Source organism: Centrocercus urophasianus, unplaced genomic scaffold, assembly GCF_019232065.1.
Source record: "Centrocercus urophasianus isolate 14NV4802_14NV808 unplaced genomic scaffold, USGS_Curo_1.0 seq_10, whole genome shotgun sequence".
NCBI classification, from domain to species: domain Eukaryota; kingdom Metazoa; phylum Chordata; class Aves; order Galliformes; family Phasianidae; genus Centrocercus; species Centrocercus urophasianus.
In genome coordinates this window covers 52,643,655-52,661,532 of record NW_024884142.1, presented here as the reverse complement: position 1 = coordinate 52,661,532, position 17,878 = coordinate 52,643,655, and the positions used below count along the sequence as shown (strand labels likewise).

The 17,878-nt window shown below is 40.8% G+C and overlaps 1 protein-coding gene across 1 annotated transcript in view; it reads left to right on the top strand.

The window, feature by feature from the left end:
• The window catches only part of SNX9 (sorting nexin 9), a 61,481-nt gene extending 50,998 nt beyond the window's left edge, over nucleotides 1-10,483 (top strand). The window contains exons 14-18 of the mRNA XM_042810358.1: nucleotides 2,102-2,178; nucleotides 3,504-3,593; nucleotides 4,186-4,300; nucleotides 5,697-5,788; nucleotides 8,493-10,483. Coding sequence (XP_042666292.1) covers nucleotides 2,102-2,178; nucleotides 3,504-3,593; nucleotides 4,186-4,300; nucleotides 5,697-5,788; nucleotides 8,493-8,540 — 422 coding nt within the window. The 3' untranslated portion in view covers nucleotides 8,541-10,483. The remainder of the gene's footprint in view (nucleotides 1-2,101; nucleotides 2,179-3,503; nucleotides 3,594-4,185; nucleotides 4,301-5,696; nucleotides 5,789-8,492) is intronic.
• Nucleotides 10,484-17,878: the final 7,395 nt, after the last annotated feature.

The window sequence follows — 17,878 nt, the reverse complement described above, 5'->3', positions numbered from 1 at the left end:
ATATGTATTTTAACTTGAAGGGTGCAGCAAGTGGCAGATGAAATCTGACTCTTTAAGACTGCTGTAGCATGGCCTGAGAAAGAGATTGCAGAAAATAAGAATGCAATGTGAGGAGCTGCAGATACTATTCTGCCTCTCATGTAACTATTATTGTGATCCGCTGTCTGGTACAACTCTTACCTGCATCATTAAGGGTGCGCTTCCATAGCAGAGTGAATGCCTGTTAATCCTGTTCTTGCTAGAAGCAGCAGACTCTGTGCTCCACTGCCCCCACATGAAAAAGCATGTATTTGGAGGGCTTATTTGCATCTCCAGTATATGGAAGTCCCTTAGGTGAGTTCTGCACAGAAGCAGGGAGGTTTTCTTTTTACTTGAATGCTTGTAGTCTTTTTTCCTTTTTTATACACAGGCAGGAAAGGTCATTTTCTTTCTATGGAATTACAAAATGAACAGCCAATATCTACACCAGCCTGGCTTCTGAACTGAATGAAAATCACAAGATATTTTGTCCTAGAAATCTAGCAGTTGCCTCAGCAACAGTTAAGCTAAACTCAAGGTTACTTTTCAACAGACCTATGGAATTCCAAAATAGTGAAATCAGTTTCCTCCCTGAGGAACTGATCTCTCTGATTTTATTTTTTTTTTTAATAGTTTAATAGGAAGAAGATAACTTTTGAATTACATACCTTTTTGGTCTCTCAATGGTATTATTGTTGTTTTTATCTTTATTTTATCATAATGGGCTTAAACAGGGGAAAAACAGCTGTTTTTTTAACCATGTTTGTATTGCTGGACTTACTAGCACTTAAGATCAGCCTTCTGTCAGAGCTTTTGCCATCGTAAAACTAGTCTAATGGAATGTAAGAATTGACTGATAGACCTTAAGCAACATTTAGTCATTACCCTGTTTCCTTTAGGACATGCTGAAATGAAAGAGTGCTGTATGACATAAAATAATTTGTTAAACATCTATAGAAGAAACTATTTGAATGTTCGAATCAATCACTAATGAAATCGACATTTGGTAATTTTCAGTTAAGTCAATGATTGATGTTCTATAGAATAAAAACAAAATGTTCTTTAAAGGCTGTTAACTGCTGCCTGGTATCAAGGTGTGTCTGAAAGGATAACATTTTCATAAGCTAATGTTTGATAACAGCAAATTAAACTTTCCACCTTCTCTACCTTGATTTGCTTTCCATACTGTTGACTGAGTGCGTTGGACAAGGTAACAAGGACAAAAGAAAACACACCAAAAAACAGTGTTTTGGGAAGGCAAAGTGGCATGAAAAAACAAGAGTGTAAGGCTTGTTTCTATCTTTGTCTCACATAGTCATGTGCTGCTGGTAATACAGTGTTAGGAGTGCTTGTGGTGTTGCCTAGCTTAGGATTTGTGGTGATATTAGTATTTTTCCATGTAGCTTCTGCAGCCTTTTAATTGTTTCATGTGATGATGAAAGTTAGAAGCTCATTCTCAAAAGCAGAGATTCTTACTCAGCTTGAAAATATGATAGAAGAGTTCCCTTAAAGCTGAGAAAGCTTGTTGGCAATGAGAAAATGTTAGTAGGGCCTCTTTTTGCCCCTCATGCCTGTTAATAATTACGATCCAGGACTGCTGGAGATTTTAAGGGTAGCATCACTGTTCCATAGGGCATTATGGAGAAAGTGCTGCTTGTCAGGAATGAAAATAATTTGTTAAAAAAAAACAGAACTTCAGATCTCTCTTGAGCACTGTTGGTTTATCTCCTAGCATCACCCTCCTTGTTCTCCCTTCCTTCCTTCTTACTTTAGTAGGCTTCCTGGTGCTCCCTGTGTGGGAATACCTGTATATCTAAATAATATATAATTTTGAAGTGTGGAAATGAATGGTGCTGATATGGTAGAACAGTATATAAATGGTCCCTCCAGTATTCATTTTGTACAAGGTCTTAATAGTTTTCCTTCTTTAATGGTATAAAACCAATATTTTTCCAACCTTTCTATTATTTTGGGTTATGAAATGATGGGTAGGCTTGTGTAATTATAAAAGAGTGTATTTCAGAAACTTGTCTTGAATCAAGATGTGGCTGTTTGTAATTTGAACACTGGTGTTTACTTTTAGGGGAATCTGATCTCAATGAAGCAATAACAGAAGCAGGAAAAACCTATGAAGAAATCGCCAGCCTTGTAGCAGATCAGGTAGAAACATTGTGACACATTGCTCACACTGACATAGCATGTATAAATACATCACCTGTGTGGATGTGACTATTCTTTCTCCTTTTCTCCTATTAAAATGTAACAAATGCTAATGATGCAGACCACTTAAGTGAAGCTGCTATTAATACTTTTAAATGCACCCTCACAGGCTGAGAGAGCTGGGGCTATTCAGTCTGGAGAAGGAGCTGTGGAGAAAAGAGAGCGGCCTTTTGGTATCTGAAGGGCAGCTGTAAGAAAGAAGGGGACAGACTGTTTAGTAAGGTCTCTTGTGACAGGACAAGGGAAAGTGGTTTCAAACTAAAAGAGGGGAGATTTAGATGGGAAATAAGGAAAAAGTTTTTTTTTTCAATAAGGATCATGAGGCACTGAAAAAGGATGCCCAGGATGCCCAGAGGCAGATGCTCCATCCCTGAAGACACTCGAGGTCAGGCTGGACTAGGCTCTGAGTAACCTGATGTAGGTGTCCCTGTTCACTGCAGGGGAGTTGGACTACATGGCCTTTAAGGGTACTTTTCAACTCAAATGATTCTATGATTCTATGTCAGTTTGGGAAGGAAGCAATAAGAAGGTATTTCTCTTGGAACAGAAGGCCATTTTGGCTTCTAAAACGCTAAAATGATTACTTTATCTTAACATGTATTTGTTTCTTGATGTTCATTAAACAACAGAATGAGATTTAATCAAGGATAGGATTCCATCTTATCCTGTATTCCCCAGATGTCTACAAGATCCAAATCTTCCTACTTTTCATTATGCCTTGATGTGCAATTGCCTGCTACAGTGCAATTGCCTGCTACGGTAACAATCTAGTTTAAATAAATCCAGATTTTATATTGGTATTCAAGCTATAAATCAGTGTTTGCAGAGTGTTTAAGATTCATTTCCAAAATACAGAGCCTAATTTGAAGGCTGAATCTGGAAGCTCTTACACAGCCTCACAATTAAGCAACTAAGGAGATGCACCTGTATAGGTACACATATAGCAATGGGGTTGTTGCTTGAAATTGCAGTTGCTAGGACTAGAAAATCCTGTGAGAATTTGGGGGAAAGCACTCACTTCATAGGCCAGTGTTAAGGAGAACAAAGAACTGAGACTTCTTGTTACTGGTGCTCAAAAGCTTATATTTTAATAAAGACCTGTTTAAATTTGGAAAAACTTGCAACAAGCAATTAAGCTTTTCACTTACTTTTCTCTAGTCTTCCCTTTCTTCCCCAACCCATTTATTGGCTTCATTATTTCTTTACTGTGTCTGTGATATTAATGTCTCAGGTAGTTTTAACAATGCATACGCTTTATTTATTAGCCAAAGAAAGATCTGCACTTCCTGATGGAAACAAATCATGAGTATAAGGGATTTCTTGGTTGCTTCCCTGACATCATAGGAGCTCATAAGGTACGTGAGGGGTGTTTACTCACAGGAGTTGGGCAGTGGGAAGACCTGCGTGGGGAAGAACAAATGTTATTCCAACAACATAAACAGGGTTTTTTGAATATTGTTTGGCATGAAAAGGAAAGTGCAGTCTAAATCCATTGTTAAGGAGGAGGCATTTCTTTTTACCGTTCCTGCTTGTGACTTGAGGGTTTTCTTGAATCATGTTATATTGCAGTGAATTGTAGTCTCTTGGAAAACAGTGTTTGTCTTCTGAATATTGCATAACATGTGGGTAAGGTTCTACAGGCATTTGGTAGTTTGAAGTTTTTGATGTCTCCTATGTCATTCTGCTGAATTTTGGAACCTGATCCTTTTGTCTCCTCTGTGTGTATTTTTGCTTATTACTGCCTTTACCAAACTCAATTTCTTGGTTACAATGTTCCTGCCTGTGTTTTAAGTCGCATCTTGCAAGCAGTGGAGCAAAATAACAAACCTATCAGTCATTCTGTGTATATATTGTGCAACATCAAAATGTGGCTAGTAGAATTGTAGATGACTGTGAAGACCTTTAAGTTGGCTACTTGTTTAATCTTTCTTCGTTTGCTTTCTACAGGGAGCGATAGAAAGAGTGAAGGAAAGTGACAAATTAGTTGCAACCAGTAAAATAACACCACAGGACAAACAGAATATGGTGAAACGTGTGAGCACAATGGCTTATGCACTACAAGGTAAAACAAGTTTGGAGCTAAATGGCAATATTGTAGAGCTGAAGGATTTTTAAGTAAGAAAATCTTGGCAAAGAATCTTTGTTCTGTCAGAAATTGTTGTTACCTATTTGTTTTCCTAGAATTACAGCTGCTTTTCTGCCTCACTTTTTTGTTTTTCTTCTTTTGTTTGCTTTTAATTGCATTTCCAAAATGTGTATTTTCTGTGGTAGCAACATGACATTTGAAATAAGAGCATCCCAGAGTACTAATTCTTTTGTTTTGAAATCACAGTGAGTCTCAAAATAAAGCCATGGGCCTTGGTGCAGGAAGCAGTTGAGAACATGTATGTGTTTTTCCGACTCAGAGTTTAATCAGGCATGATCCAGTTGAGTGTCATGTTCTTGTAGATAAGACTTAATTTCCTGGATGTTCTTCAAACTTTTTTAGGTTAGAGATGTTGGAAATAGGAGATTTAAAAAAAAGCACCTTTAAAAAAAAAAAAAAAAAAAAAAAAAAAAAAAGGAATTGAGGAGTCAGAGTTCAGGCCTGCACATTACTAGACTCTAAAGTGCATCCTGATACTGCCCTCAATGCGGTTACTCATTGCTGAGTGTTTTAGCTTCTTTTAGCTGACTTAAAGCTAAGAGTACTTGGTAGTTTACAGGGAGAAGGCAATGCAGCACGCAGAGCCAATTAAAGAACAAAAATCTCCTCCCTTCCTTCTCTCACCATTTCTTCCTAGATGCTGTGATGTAAAAGTATTGTTCTGTTCAAGTGGTAATCCGTGGGAATCATGGGAAAAAGACCTTGAGGATGGCTGTTGCAGTCTCAAATGTTTTTTCTCCCTCTATTGATAGCTCAAAGTATATTTCACTTATTTCAGCTATAAGCTGTGATCTGACAAAAGATGCAGAAATTGGTGAAAGGAATGGCTTCAGTGATGCAGTTTCTCAGATTCCTTCTGAAATGGTCAAGAATGGGTCAAACTGGCTGTATCTTTGTTTTATCTGAATATTTACAGCTGTGCCTGAACTCATTTGTACCCTTGGAAGTCTGAATTCCCAAGCCAAATATGTTTGAAAAACTTCCCAATAGGACAGTTAACCTCAGTGAGACAAAATCCTGTTTGTTTTCTATATCAAGTCTTTGTACCCCTGAGTATTGTAACAAGAACCTGGCTTTACCCAGAAAGCGTTAGTGCTTCAGCAGTGAGTATTTGACACCCTACCAATTGTGTGTACAGTTCCATCGTAACTTCAGCACTGCAGGCTAAACAGGTTGTGGGCACGTGAATAGGAAATACACTGGCAGGGCTGGACACTGAGCTTGTTGCACAGTAACTAACCTGAAGTAAGGGAAACCTTTCCTAACTATGAGCACTTCTCTTGAATGATTTGCCTCCTGGATCTGATTGCAGCTGAGATGAATCACTTCCACAGTAACCGGATTTATGACTACAACAGTGTCATTCGTCTTTATTTGGAGCAGCAGGCACAGTTTTATGAAACGGTAAGATGCAGTATTTTGGTGCCATTTTCCTGGCACGTACTGTACTGAACTTTTATGAGAAATACTCACTATGTTCAGTCATCTTTCTGTATGAACCTCTCCCAGTACGATATTTGGAAAAGAATTGTAAAAGGGAGGGGGGTGAAGCCCCCATGAAAGAAGAATGAGTGACATTTCCGTACAGATGCTATTCCTGTGTGCGTGGCTATGTGATATTAAACCTAAAATACCGTGGTGAAAAACTTTATTGGTGTTAATTGATAGCTTGGTTTTTCTAGTTGTTGTCAGTTTCGTTTGGTGCCACTTCTCAGGTTACAAAGAACTTGTTTTAGATTCGTGCACACAGATATTACCAAACAGTCCTGAAAAATGCTGTAAAGAAGACCTCCTGCAACAAATTCAACAACAGCAAATAAATAAATAAATAAAACCGTTTGAATTAAACTTTTGTCCCATAGTGTGGAAGGACAAAGGGAAGCTTCTCTGATTTACAGTCTGATGTATAGGTGTGTGGGGTGGCAAATCAGTGATTTGGTGACTTATCTAATATGTCCTCATTTAACATTGCTCTTATCCATGTTATTCTTTCTAGTTTATGAAATGCAACTTGAGAAGAATTTTTCTCATCTGATGTGTTGGTAAAATGTCTGAGTATGCTAGAAGCTGGCTAGACTTAAAGGGGTAATTAGTAACTGGTTGCACTTCATGTAGCAAGAAGTGGCACTTCAGTGGATATCTTCAATTGCTGAAAATACCAGATCCCCTATCAGGTCACCTTGCTCAGTTCTTCTGGCTTGTCTGATGCAGCCAGGCACATATATTTCCCTTAAATTCCTTCTATCTTTTGTCCCAGTTCTTAACCTCTTCTGGTTGCAGCCTTGACAGTCTCCTTGTACTGAACTTCCTCATTCACTCAGCACAGGGACCAAATCTGTGTTCACATGTAGGGTGCTGGCTCTCATGGGAGCTGTGGAAAGAGCCCAGGAACTCTGTTCTGTTGTGTAGCCCTGTTCCAGGACATAGATTTCATGAAAAGCTTGGTTTTGTTCTTGTAGTCCCCCTGAATTATGGATATCGGAACATCATTGGTAACATTGGTAGCTAGACCTTCCGAGTAGCTATAGCTCCACTATATGTAAGGCTTATGGCATAGCCAAGCTTGTATAATCTCACATGGAAGGAAAAGACACCTCTCCAGAAAGAATTATTGCTTCTTTCTTCCAGGCAACTGCAAGTCAGATCCAAAGCAAGCAGAAGGGTGACAGTAGTGGAGCAAAGCAGCACCCCTTGTCTCCTTAGAAATGGCTGACAAGCCTCTAGCATAACATCAGTCTATGTTCAGATGTCCAGTAGAGAGAACTTTCGTCCAAATAGTTGCACTTCCTGAAAGTCATGCTTGATTCAGTGGCTTTTACAGTGCATAGTGCATTGCTGGAGAACCTAACAGGCAGGGGGACAGCACTGCCCATGGTACTGTCAGTTGAAAGTACAAAATGAGCAAGGCAAGAAGTATATGTGTGAGCACAAGCATCTCTATAACTGAATGCTTTGCAAGTCCTATGTGTACAAGCCAACAGAGTTGTGCTTTCTGAGCATCACAAAATTTGATCTTTGAGTGGCAGGAAGGTTTGTTGCTTATTGTGATGCTATTTTTTTTTTTTTCCTTTTTTGTCAGGAGTGAGTATGAAAAGCTCTGAAGATCAGAGCTTTCTCTGATCTGGCCTGTAGCAGGCCAAGCAACTGGCATTCGTTATTGCTTTCAGAATGCATGAAAAAGGATAAGGCTGATTACAACAGAGAGAACTCTATGTGATTTGAATTTGGGGTGGACCTGTGTGGAGTCAGGCTTTGAACTCAGTGACCCTTGTGGGTCCTTTCCAGCTTGGGATATTCTGTGATTCTATGATTAACAGGATGTGTACTTCCTGTGTCTCAGCATGTAGAAAAAAAACAAGCCACAGAGAATTCATGCATGTATGTAATAACCTTTTGTAATAGCTCCTGAAGCGTAAGGTGAGCCTATATTATACTTAGCAAAAAAGTCTAGCTCTGTTATACTGCAGTAACAGACTATCTGAATATTACGATGACATGAAGAGGGATGTAGCTTACAAACTCAGTGAGGCTTGGAAGAGAAAAAAACAAAGCAAAATTACTGCTTTGTTTTTTCTCATACCTGAGTGCACCTGGGATTTTGAACTTAGAATATTTGCAGTCAAATAAACGAAGTCAGTGATCCTCTTTGTGAGGGAGAGTTGGATTGCTGGAGGCTAAGGAGCATGAGGGATTACTGGTGGCTTATATCAAAGCCAGGAACAATCTCCAGCCATTAATAGCCACATTTATTGATTACATATTTCTGCTGACTGCCTTCCAGGGCCGAGGCCGTTCATTACTGCTGTGTAAACAGTACTTTTGTTTCTGACAGTTCTGACGTAGTCTTTTTCAGGAGAAGGCGACAACAAGTCAAAGTTGGGATACGTGGACTGCACGGAACTCCCTTAAATACTTTGTTGTATTTGTGGTGTTAAGAGAGCAGCTGAACAGTGTTGACAGTCTTGTACTTGTTGGGGGATACTGAGGAAAGACAGCAATTTTTGAAAGATGAGGGAACGCTTTGTTTGATTTCTTGCCTGCCTGCACTGTTATTTCTGCATAGTGTAAAGTGACTGCCCAGTAAGTATGTTCTGTTTTTTTGTTTCAGATTGCACAGAAGCTGAGGCAGGCACTCAGCCGCTTTCCTGTGATGTAGAGAATAAGGAGTACTCAACAACAAAGAACCACCTTGAAGTGCTTTTCTGATCTGGGGGCAATGCCAATAAAAACTTGTTAGCCTTTGCCAGCCAAAAAACGAATCAGTATGGGAAAAAAAAAAAAAAAAGAATTATATAAAATGTTTACTTTATCAGCCTGAATCCAGAAGATAATGTTCTTTTTTTAATCTTGGATGCTCTCCTCTTTGTGTCATTATTTAAACAAAAACAGCTAGATAATGCTGTCGGTTGTAGGGTTCTAAATCATCAAACTGGTATCTTGCCATGGACCTTGTGCAGACTTGCATCTATCAGATGCTATTCCAAAAATTCTTTGTCAGCATCGGAATTACAATTTTTGTAAGTGAGTAAGCGGGTGAGCTTGGGAAAACGATTTCCTACTCATTATACTCAGTTCTCCAGCAATTCAGTAGCCAGAAGGGATTGTATTTGTGACTGTTTCTAGTATATGTTGATGATTATCGGCTGAGCAAACACTTGTTCTAAGTTTTGCTTCCCACACGTGGCCATGGCATACCGCTCCCACTGTGATTTCTGGTAAATATAATTCGCTTTTCTTTCTTCTTTTCTTGATAACTAAACCTTATTCTTGTGGCACAACACCTCAGAGCTTCTGTCAGGCTCTCTCTTTCTCGCTATGCACTGTGTAAAAAGACGAAGTACAAACAAGGAAAGAGCCATTCAGGAAGGTGTGAAAAACAGTTTTCCATGCCAGCATTTTGACACCCACACAGTGTTAGGCCATAGGGCACTGGTGTTCCTCAGAGCTGTACCTCTTTGAGAGTTTTAAGCCTTTCAGTAAAGGGGACCCTCACGTCTTCACAAACTGATGTAAGTCCTCCAGTTCTGGCAGAGCTCAGGTCTTCATGTTGCAGTATGGTGTGCTGTTGGCTTGGGTTTACTTTCTGTTACTTTCTAATGCAAACTGAAAGGTGACAAAGGTACGTCAGTTATCACACAAATGTACTTTGCTCATCATATCTGAAGTTGAAGTCACGTTTCTTAGTACTAAAATATCACCTGGGGCCTGGGCTTTTTATAACAGCGCTGTTCTAAGTGGGCACCAACTACAGTAATTCATGTAACGCCATAAGCAATCCAAAAAGCCAAAGTGCAATTTTATTGTTATTTTTTTTTTTTTGCAAAAATATGACTAGAATCTAAATATTTTAGCAAACTTCTAAAGCAAAGGCATTTTCCCATAAGCCATTCTAGGAGACGGGTACTGTCTGCTGGTTGAATAGTTGCCTTACTCGATTTTGCATTGGTGTTATTTTTGTGTGCTAGAAGGAAAATCTAGGTCTGCCTGAATAACCTGAAACCAAAATATAAGAGACTTCAGCCTAAGTCCAGATGCTTCTCAGTGTCATGGGTTTTGTTCACATTTTATAAACCTTGTCTTTCTCTCCTCCCAATTCTAGTTGTTTGCTTCCAAAATTCCATAGCGCAGTGTTGTTTGATACAGCCATTTAAATATGTACAAATTGTAAAGAATGTGTATAAATGTTTTACACCAAATGTAAGAACTGCTTGCATGCAGAAGCAGCTTATATAATAAATTGTTACAATGTGTACAGTACATTCTGAAATCACTTTTTCAAGCCAGCATTTTTTTTTTAGCATTTGTATATTCACTTTTGGTAATGAAATCTCTTTGTAATGAATTCTTCATTTGGGAGGGGGAAGGGGGGGTTCTTTTTACCAATCTTTGAATAGCTCCATATGCACTAAAGTTGAAAGTTCTTTACTTTGAATAGATTGTTTTGGAATCTACATGTAAGCTGTGCATTCCCGGTGCAGGGAAGCTGTGACAGTAGCGACTGTGTCAGAGATGCAACATTTTGGCAAAAAAGGAAAACTGTTTAAGGACTTCAAGTAAAATGAAGTACAACTGATAATAAATATTTATCTATACCCACAAGACTATTTTTTTTTCTTTGAAATGATCACATTGCTTTTCACAGGGTGATGCACTGTGAGTCAAATCTTCCTTACGGCTTTTCATTGGCTTTCACACAGTGGCCAGCAGAAGAATGAGGAAGGATCCATGTGCCTTCCATAAAGCAGGCACCCGAACATAATAATAGTGCTCGTTGACTGCAGAACAGCCAAGGCTAAGCGTATGTTGTGAGATTTCATTATTCAGGTCAGTCTGGCTCATGGTTGATGGAACCCTCCTGACTGCAAATCAGTAGGAGAGCACAGTGCTACTGTGTATTCGTGGCTCTGTGACAGCATGGTGTTGACCCAGAATGGAAATTAGATTGTCTTTGGTGTTGTTTGTTTGTTTGTTTTAAATTGGATGTGATTAGTGGCATAGGCTGGGGGATTTGGGAGCAGCAGAAAGCCTTCACTCTGAAGATGCAGCCAGAAAACAAAATAAATTAGAGTAAGATGTGAGCAGTGCCATCCTGCATTTCATTTGTCATAGCTGAGTAATTAATCCCTAGGGTAGCAAAAAGCCTTAAAACTGTTTTCAGACTTATACATGGCCTTTGCTCTTTGAGTTAGTTTTAATATAGTCCTCTTGTTAAAATGTGACACTTTTCATTTAGGGCTGAACAAGAAGGTGTATTATTTATTATTTTCTCTTGGCAGCAGACTTTTGCTTCTCTTAGTTTTCCTCTTACATCTACTGTCTGTAGAGACCTGCATTTCTTGATTATTGTTTAATAAATTTAGTTTGCCTTAGCAAGTATTTATCAGTTCAAGGTCACTTCTAATTGACATTACCTTCTGTCACAATCAAATCTCAGTAGATGCACATCTAAGATTGTTACTCTTAATTGGTATCGTTGGTGTTCTGAATTCTTTCCCTCCCTCACACTGCCTTGAAAAGAAAAAATCAAATTGATTAACTGTTCTTGTAGGGTTCTGTTCTCACAAGGCTGAGAACAACAAAGGGAGGTGTCACACTGACAACGCATCTGCAGTTAAGCATGGCATTCGGCGAGGGGAGGGAAGAGCACTGCGTGTTACCAAAAGTGAAAAGTGTCCTGGGACTGAAACGGGTGCCTAAGAGTCTCCTTTCTGAGCAGTGTGTTCCTTGACCTAGGAAAGAACAGAGCGATGCGAAAGCAAACACTCAGATCTCCAAAAATGGAATCTGTACATATGTGGTTTCAGTAAATTAATCTGCTCTGAATGGGCATGATTCTGCCTACAGCTGTCTGTGCAGGCATGTTGCTGCTGGGGAGGCAGATGGACAGGTGTTCTTACCATTTGCTGTACCAGGTGTCAGAACCCTCCCAGTATCTTGCTGACAGGATCTGAGGGGCAAATGAAATATCACGTGCCACTAACGTATGAGGAGACTGAGAATGCAAGCCAGCTGCTAATTTGGAGGAAGGAATTTGATACAGAAATTCAGCTAAATTCACAACCTCACTTCCCAGGCCCTCCGCAGCCGCCTCCTCCTTCTCCTCCTCCCTCGCACCTCCCTGCTACCCCATGCTTTGCTCCACAGCTTCTGACAGTTTGCAGTGGTAACGTTTCTGACACATGCGAAAAGTACCTATTAAATAACTTGTCATATCGTCTACCCACATGCACCTGCAATTACATGATGCCTCAGTGACTAATGAGTTTGGTTACCCACTGGCAACGTGAAAATAGTGAGGCAGCCAAGTGGAGTATACTCGACATGGCCTGCGAAGAGCGTGCACTCATCTTTCTGTGCCAAAGGAGGTGGAAAAGGGGCTGAAAATGGGACCTTCAGAATGTGAGGGGCTAGCTTCTTATTTGTAACCTATGTGAAATGTTGGAAGAGTTGTTGGTCCTAACACATCAGCACTAATAATGCAGAAGCAAAATATTTAGCAGGGTTTCAGATCTGTAATTACATCTAGACCACTTGGTTAGTCAGGATACCCAGTGTTGTACACTACAGTCCTTTGTATACAGAGTGGTGGCATCTTCTAGGATGAATTATCTAAGGACAATATTCAGGTAAAAGTAATTGGCAGATAACATCGCTGTTACATGCACAACACAACAGATCACACATTCTTTGTAACATTTCTAAATCTAGATAGATGGTTCACTTCTTAATTCTGTAAATGAAAGGTTAAGCAAAATGTATCCATTCCTTCTGCTTCCATCTCTGCTCAATGCTTTTTGGACGACAGTACCTCCCTGCTCTCCTGTGAGAGCATTGCCTGCAGTGCTTTCTGGACTCACAGGAATCTCTTACACATGATGTAAATTGCACTGTGTTCGCTTTGGGAACAGCTCTGAAGTTCTGTCTGCCCTCCTGGGGCAGAGGACATAGCTGTTACTGCTTTCTAACCATTCTGTAGGGCTTTCCTCATGGTTTCCTTATCACATTATTAGCACAACAGTGGCAGGGGCCTGAAATATTTACTGGCAATTTTCAAAGTCCCTTTAAGTGTTTATATGAGAATCTCCCCTCCGCTTTTTTATTTTCTTTAGCTGACTAATTTCCAGTGACATTCTGGAAGCTCAGTCCTTCAGAATCCCGGAACAAGGGAGAGCAACTGTTTATCCACTGTTCATCTATTTATATTATTTTTAATCAGATTCTTTCCAAGCCAGCCCCAAGATCCTGTCAAATGTGGTGCACACAGTACGATGAGTCACCACATCAAACCGTTGCCAGAGGGGAAGCGCCTCAGAAGTGAGGGCCATGCAGGGCTGAAGGGCAGTTTTCTGTCTGTTGCTTGGTTCCTGACTAGCATTTCTAAGCTCAGTAGAGATTTTGTTTAAAAACTCGACAGCTGGAAGGTAAGTTTTGCTGTAGTAGCGCAGCAGATGCTGAATACAAACCCCACGTCTCCCTGCTGGAGCAAAGCTGTGGTATTCAGCGCTGCCCGGCAAGGTTCCCAACTGCTGTGCTCTGCAGGACTGCACTGCTCAGTGCTCACTGTACTTGCAAAGAGAGATGAGGAAAATCTTCATTTGCCTTCCCTGCTTAAATAGGGCACTGTCCTGGCCTTTACCAGATTGCACCTAGTAAACTGACAGCAATAATGTCTTTATCCAAGGCCAGCCTTTGGGAAGGAGTAGGAATACAAGTTTCTTTCCCAGTATAAGCATTTTTGCCCTTACTTGGCAATAGATGAGAAACTAGTTAGAAGTAACACTGGCCTAGCTGCTGCCTATAAGCACTTGGTTGTGCAGGACTCTGGTCTGTTTCTCGCTGCTGTGAAGCTAGAGAGCAATATTCATCCTGGGGCCACTTCTGCAGCAGGGAGGACAAGATGGACACGTGTGCCTCTGCCCGCTTCCCCTGCCACCTGAGCTGGAGGAAGAAGATGCTGAAGAGCACATGGGTTCTGCTCCAGCCAGGTCAGCCTTCCGAGTGGCAGCTGCTGGGCTGGCACTGAGCCTGGGGTACACTCTTGTCAATGAGGCACACAAAACTCAAAGAGCATCACTGCTTTTATCCAGGCTACAAACTCTGCATTAGCCTTTCCGTGTGGAACAGATCTTGCATCGGTTCTGGCCCTTCACGAAGCTTGCAATAAATCTCCAGGACCAAACAAAGTTTATTTCAAATTTCTGGAAGGAGTAAAGAGAGAATTCAGCTGAACCCCTACCAAAATATGCAGAAAATATCAAGATAGCCACTCCATAAGGAAAGCACATGAAAGCAGTCATTGCACCATCTCTAAAAGCCACAGAAGGCATTTGCAGGGATGGCTGAGATGGAATTACGCACAAGGACTGCTACTTGACAGAACCGGACAAGAAGCAGCAGGGAACAGAGCAGGAGAAGGGAGGGCTGGTGATCAGTAAGGGTGATGGTAGTGTAAGGAGTGGGAAGTAAAAGCAGGATAATGCGCTTAAAATGAGTCTAGCTGCAGCTCCTGCAGCATTCAATCAGCGGAGCTGATCAGCCCTAGAGGAGCCCCCTTGCTGCTGTGATGTGTGCCACGAGCACTCCTCAGCCCAGCAGGGATTAACGAGGGCTGCAGACAGTGTAACCCAAGACTCCTGCACTGGGGTGGGGACGGATCATTCCTGGCCAACCTCAGCCTCTCCTCATGGTTTGTGTGTGAACAGCAGACGTGGCACAGGTCAGGAGAACAGGCAATGCCTTTTATAAGTGCGATGTGAATCCTTGTTTCGTTGAAGCAGAACGGCACACCTAAGTAAACATGTCACATTGTCAAAAAACAAACAGAGGCAAGACAGCCAAATGAAAGCCAATCAAAGTTCAGTTGTAACAAAGTCCAGGGATTTAATTGCTACATTAGGAATAACACAGCATACCAAAATGGTTGTTCAAATAATTCTAACCCATGGTATTTCCTCTGTCCTTCTCTTCCTGGCCCGCTCCCCTCACTCAAGCTGTGCGCATTCAGCCAGCTGCCCCTCCACAGCCACACCAACAGAGATACGCCTCTCTCCAGACCTCTTTCCCTTTCAAGGAAAGCAAGCTATGCACTTTGCACTCACCACAGAGATGCAGATAAATTACAGCACTGTGAAATAACTCCTTATGCAGTTTGCTCTATTGTACTATTTTAGTTTTTATTTGTTCCACACAGGCAACACTTCTCCAGTTCCTGGCTGGTGTTGTACTGAACTGCACTGAGTGCTCTGCCTTGAACTGATCGATGTTCACTGTCACTTCAGTTGCCCAGTCCAAGACAGATCATCACAAAGCTGCTGAAGAGGATCACTTGACATTTATTGCCCAGTACCATTTTTTAAAGCTTTAAAAACTGTATAAATACTTAAGCCTTTCAGACAAATGAGTACGATCTCTTTCCTTCACATAAGCCTGTTACTATGCTCCTCTTTCTCCCTCTGCTTTCTTGTCTGAAACCCCTCCCAGATCTGAAAATGAATGGCTAGGGCTTTCTAAATCACGAGGAGACATAAATACTGCAAAGCATCTCTTAGTAACATGAAATAAGAGAAACAAGATTTACTTGAACTTAAAATCACCACATGCACTGTATTGGAGAAAACTAAAATGAAAAAACAACAACAACAACAACAAAACATTGACATGGTAATAGAAAACTGGTTTGTGCAAGGCAGTTTGGGTTGCTTTGAGAGGGTGGTTGAATCCATGGCAATTAGTTGGTATCTGTGTATAATCAGCAGTCCATTATCAAAGGCACTGCCCAGAAATTATGTATTGGAAGGAGTATGAAGCAGCAAATCCTGAACCTTACATCTAAGGAATGCCTCCCATGGGAACATGCATGTGAGAACTGGAGTTCTGGATTATATTTAAGCTTTGGGAGCAATGAGCCTACTGCCAGTGATGGAAGCTGAAGGCTCTCTTTGTCCGTATCCACAAGGCGGTGGCACTGAGTGCTGGAGAGCTGTTGTGCTCTGCCATGCTACCAGCATGGTGCTACTGCTGATTGCTGCTGCCACACGCTTTGTCCAAAGCAGTTTTCCAGACAGGACTTTGAGATTTTTCTGAAGAAAATACAGAAAAAGTTAAAATGCTGATAATACAGTCACTGACTCAAGATGAAGAGTCAAAGAACAGCATTCTGCTTTTCCACAGAGTGTTCTCCAAAGTAAGTTATCTTTTTCTTTTGGAAAGCGGTGATCTCATGCACTCTTGGCACAAACTCATGTTTTTGGAAGTAAGCACTTTGCTTCTAAAAACCTACTGATGTCATGATTTGACTGCTTAAAAGTGGTGTCCTCGAACGGACCACTCTCTTCCCTCCTCCCTGCCTTCTTTTTGTCCAATTACTTGACCAAATCTGAAACTTCCACAAAGACAAACTGTATCCAACATTCACTTCACAAAAAGATCTGTGGTTTTGCTTTAGCTTTGTATTATGCATGCAAGAAAAACAGACCTGGAATGTGAGACTACTTTACAGTATCAGACCTACTGTGTTTATAAATGCATTTCTATGAAGACAGAATACGTGCTCATGTAGCTAACAAAATCCTGTTAGAAAACGCTACAAATGCAAATAGTGAGCACTGAAAATAAATGCACTTAAAGTGCCCCATTATCCTTCTAGGTGTTCAAACAATTCCTATTAAAGGTTATAGATCAAAATTCTTAGATGTTCTCTCTCAAATATCCAGTTGCACTGAAGGCAGACTCTAGTTCAATAAGAGTTACATAAATTAATATTAATTAGAATCAGGTATTGAATGCAGAAGCTCCTTTACCCCCGCCCTCTCCTCCCACCCCCTCATTGTTCTTTTTAATTATTTACACTTTACTTTCAAATTCATCTTCTGTATCATAACCAGCTTCTGGTTGTATTCATGTGTTTTCTGTATAGTCTAGCTAGTTATAACACCAACAGGCAATGAAACTCACGGATTATGAACAACCAGGAAATCTCTATTCTTCCTTCTTACAAGCATGGAGTAGGGTGAATGTGCTGCACTGGGCCAACGCCCTTTCTCTTTCAGTGCCCTATGGCAACAGTAGGTACAACATAGCAGAGAAATGTCACAACAGGCAACCTGAGATTGGCTGTTTCTGCACATTTCTTCACAGTCAGTTCATGTACAAGGGGGTGGCCTCTGTCGCCTTATCAAAACCGCATGCCTTGATGCAGAGTAATCACAGAAGTGCTTTCATGCTTCAACAGGAGCATACACGATTTATCCAAATATTAAAGAAAAGACCTTTTGCCCACTGAAAAAAACCTCCCAGCTTATGTGCCACATCTCTGTCTCTGTGGACATTAAGCATTTTGCTTTGAATCTGAACATTCTATTTTACTAAGTGCTTTGGTTTTCCTGTGAGGAGTTTAAGGAAATTAGGCAAGAAGCAGAGGAAAACTTTGTGGGTTTCAAGTCCTTTGAACACAAGAGAGGAATACCTATGACTAATCATGAGCCTGTCAGCTGGAAGAAAGCACAAAAATTGTATCTGGTTGTCTGGTCACTCTTACCACCTAAACAAATGCTGCCTGACTAAGGCTGCTCATCTGCACATACTTTCGGGATGAAGAACTTTAAACTTTAAAACAGCTGTTGTTACTGAAAATAGTATCTTAAGAAAAGGCAATTATCCGTGAAAGTAGTGTCTGCCTTTTCAGGTAGATGTCTTTGATTTAGCATACATACAATCAAAGTCAGTGGAAGAGGAGGTGAGAAATTCCACTGACCTCCCAACAAGACTTCAAACACAGTTTTTTCATTGGCAGCACTTGCAAAACAGTTAGCCCTTCACCAGAGAGCCTCTCAGCTCAACTTCAGAGCTTGAATTCACAGCCCGTTTTTTTGCCAACACCGAGCTGCAGCCAGGTAAGTCCTGGCTCAACTCAAGTCCAAAGCCAGTCAGCTTACAGCCCAACTAGCATGAGCAGCTGAACCTGCACTGCTCACACAGTGGAACAACTGCTCAATC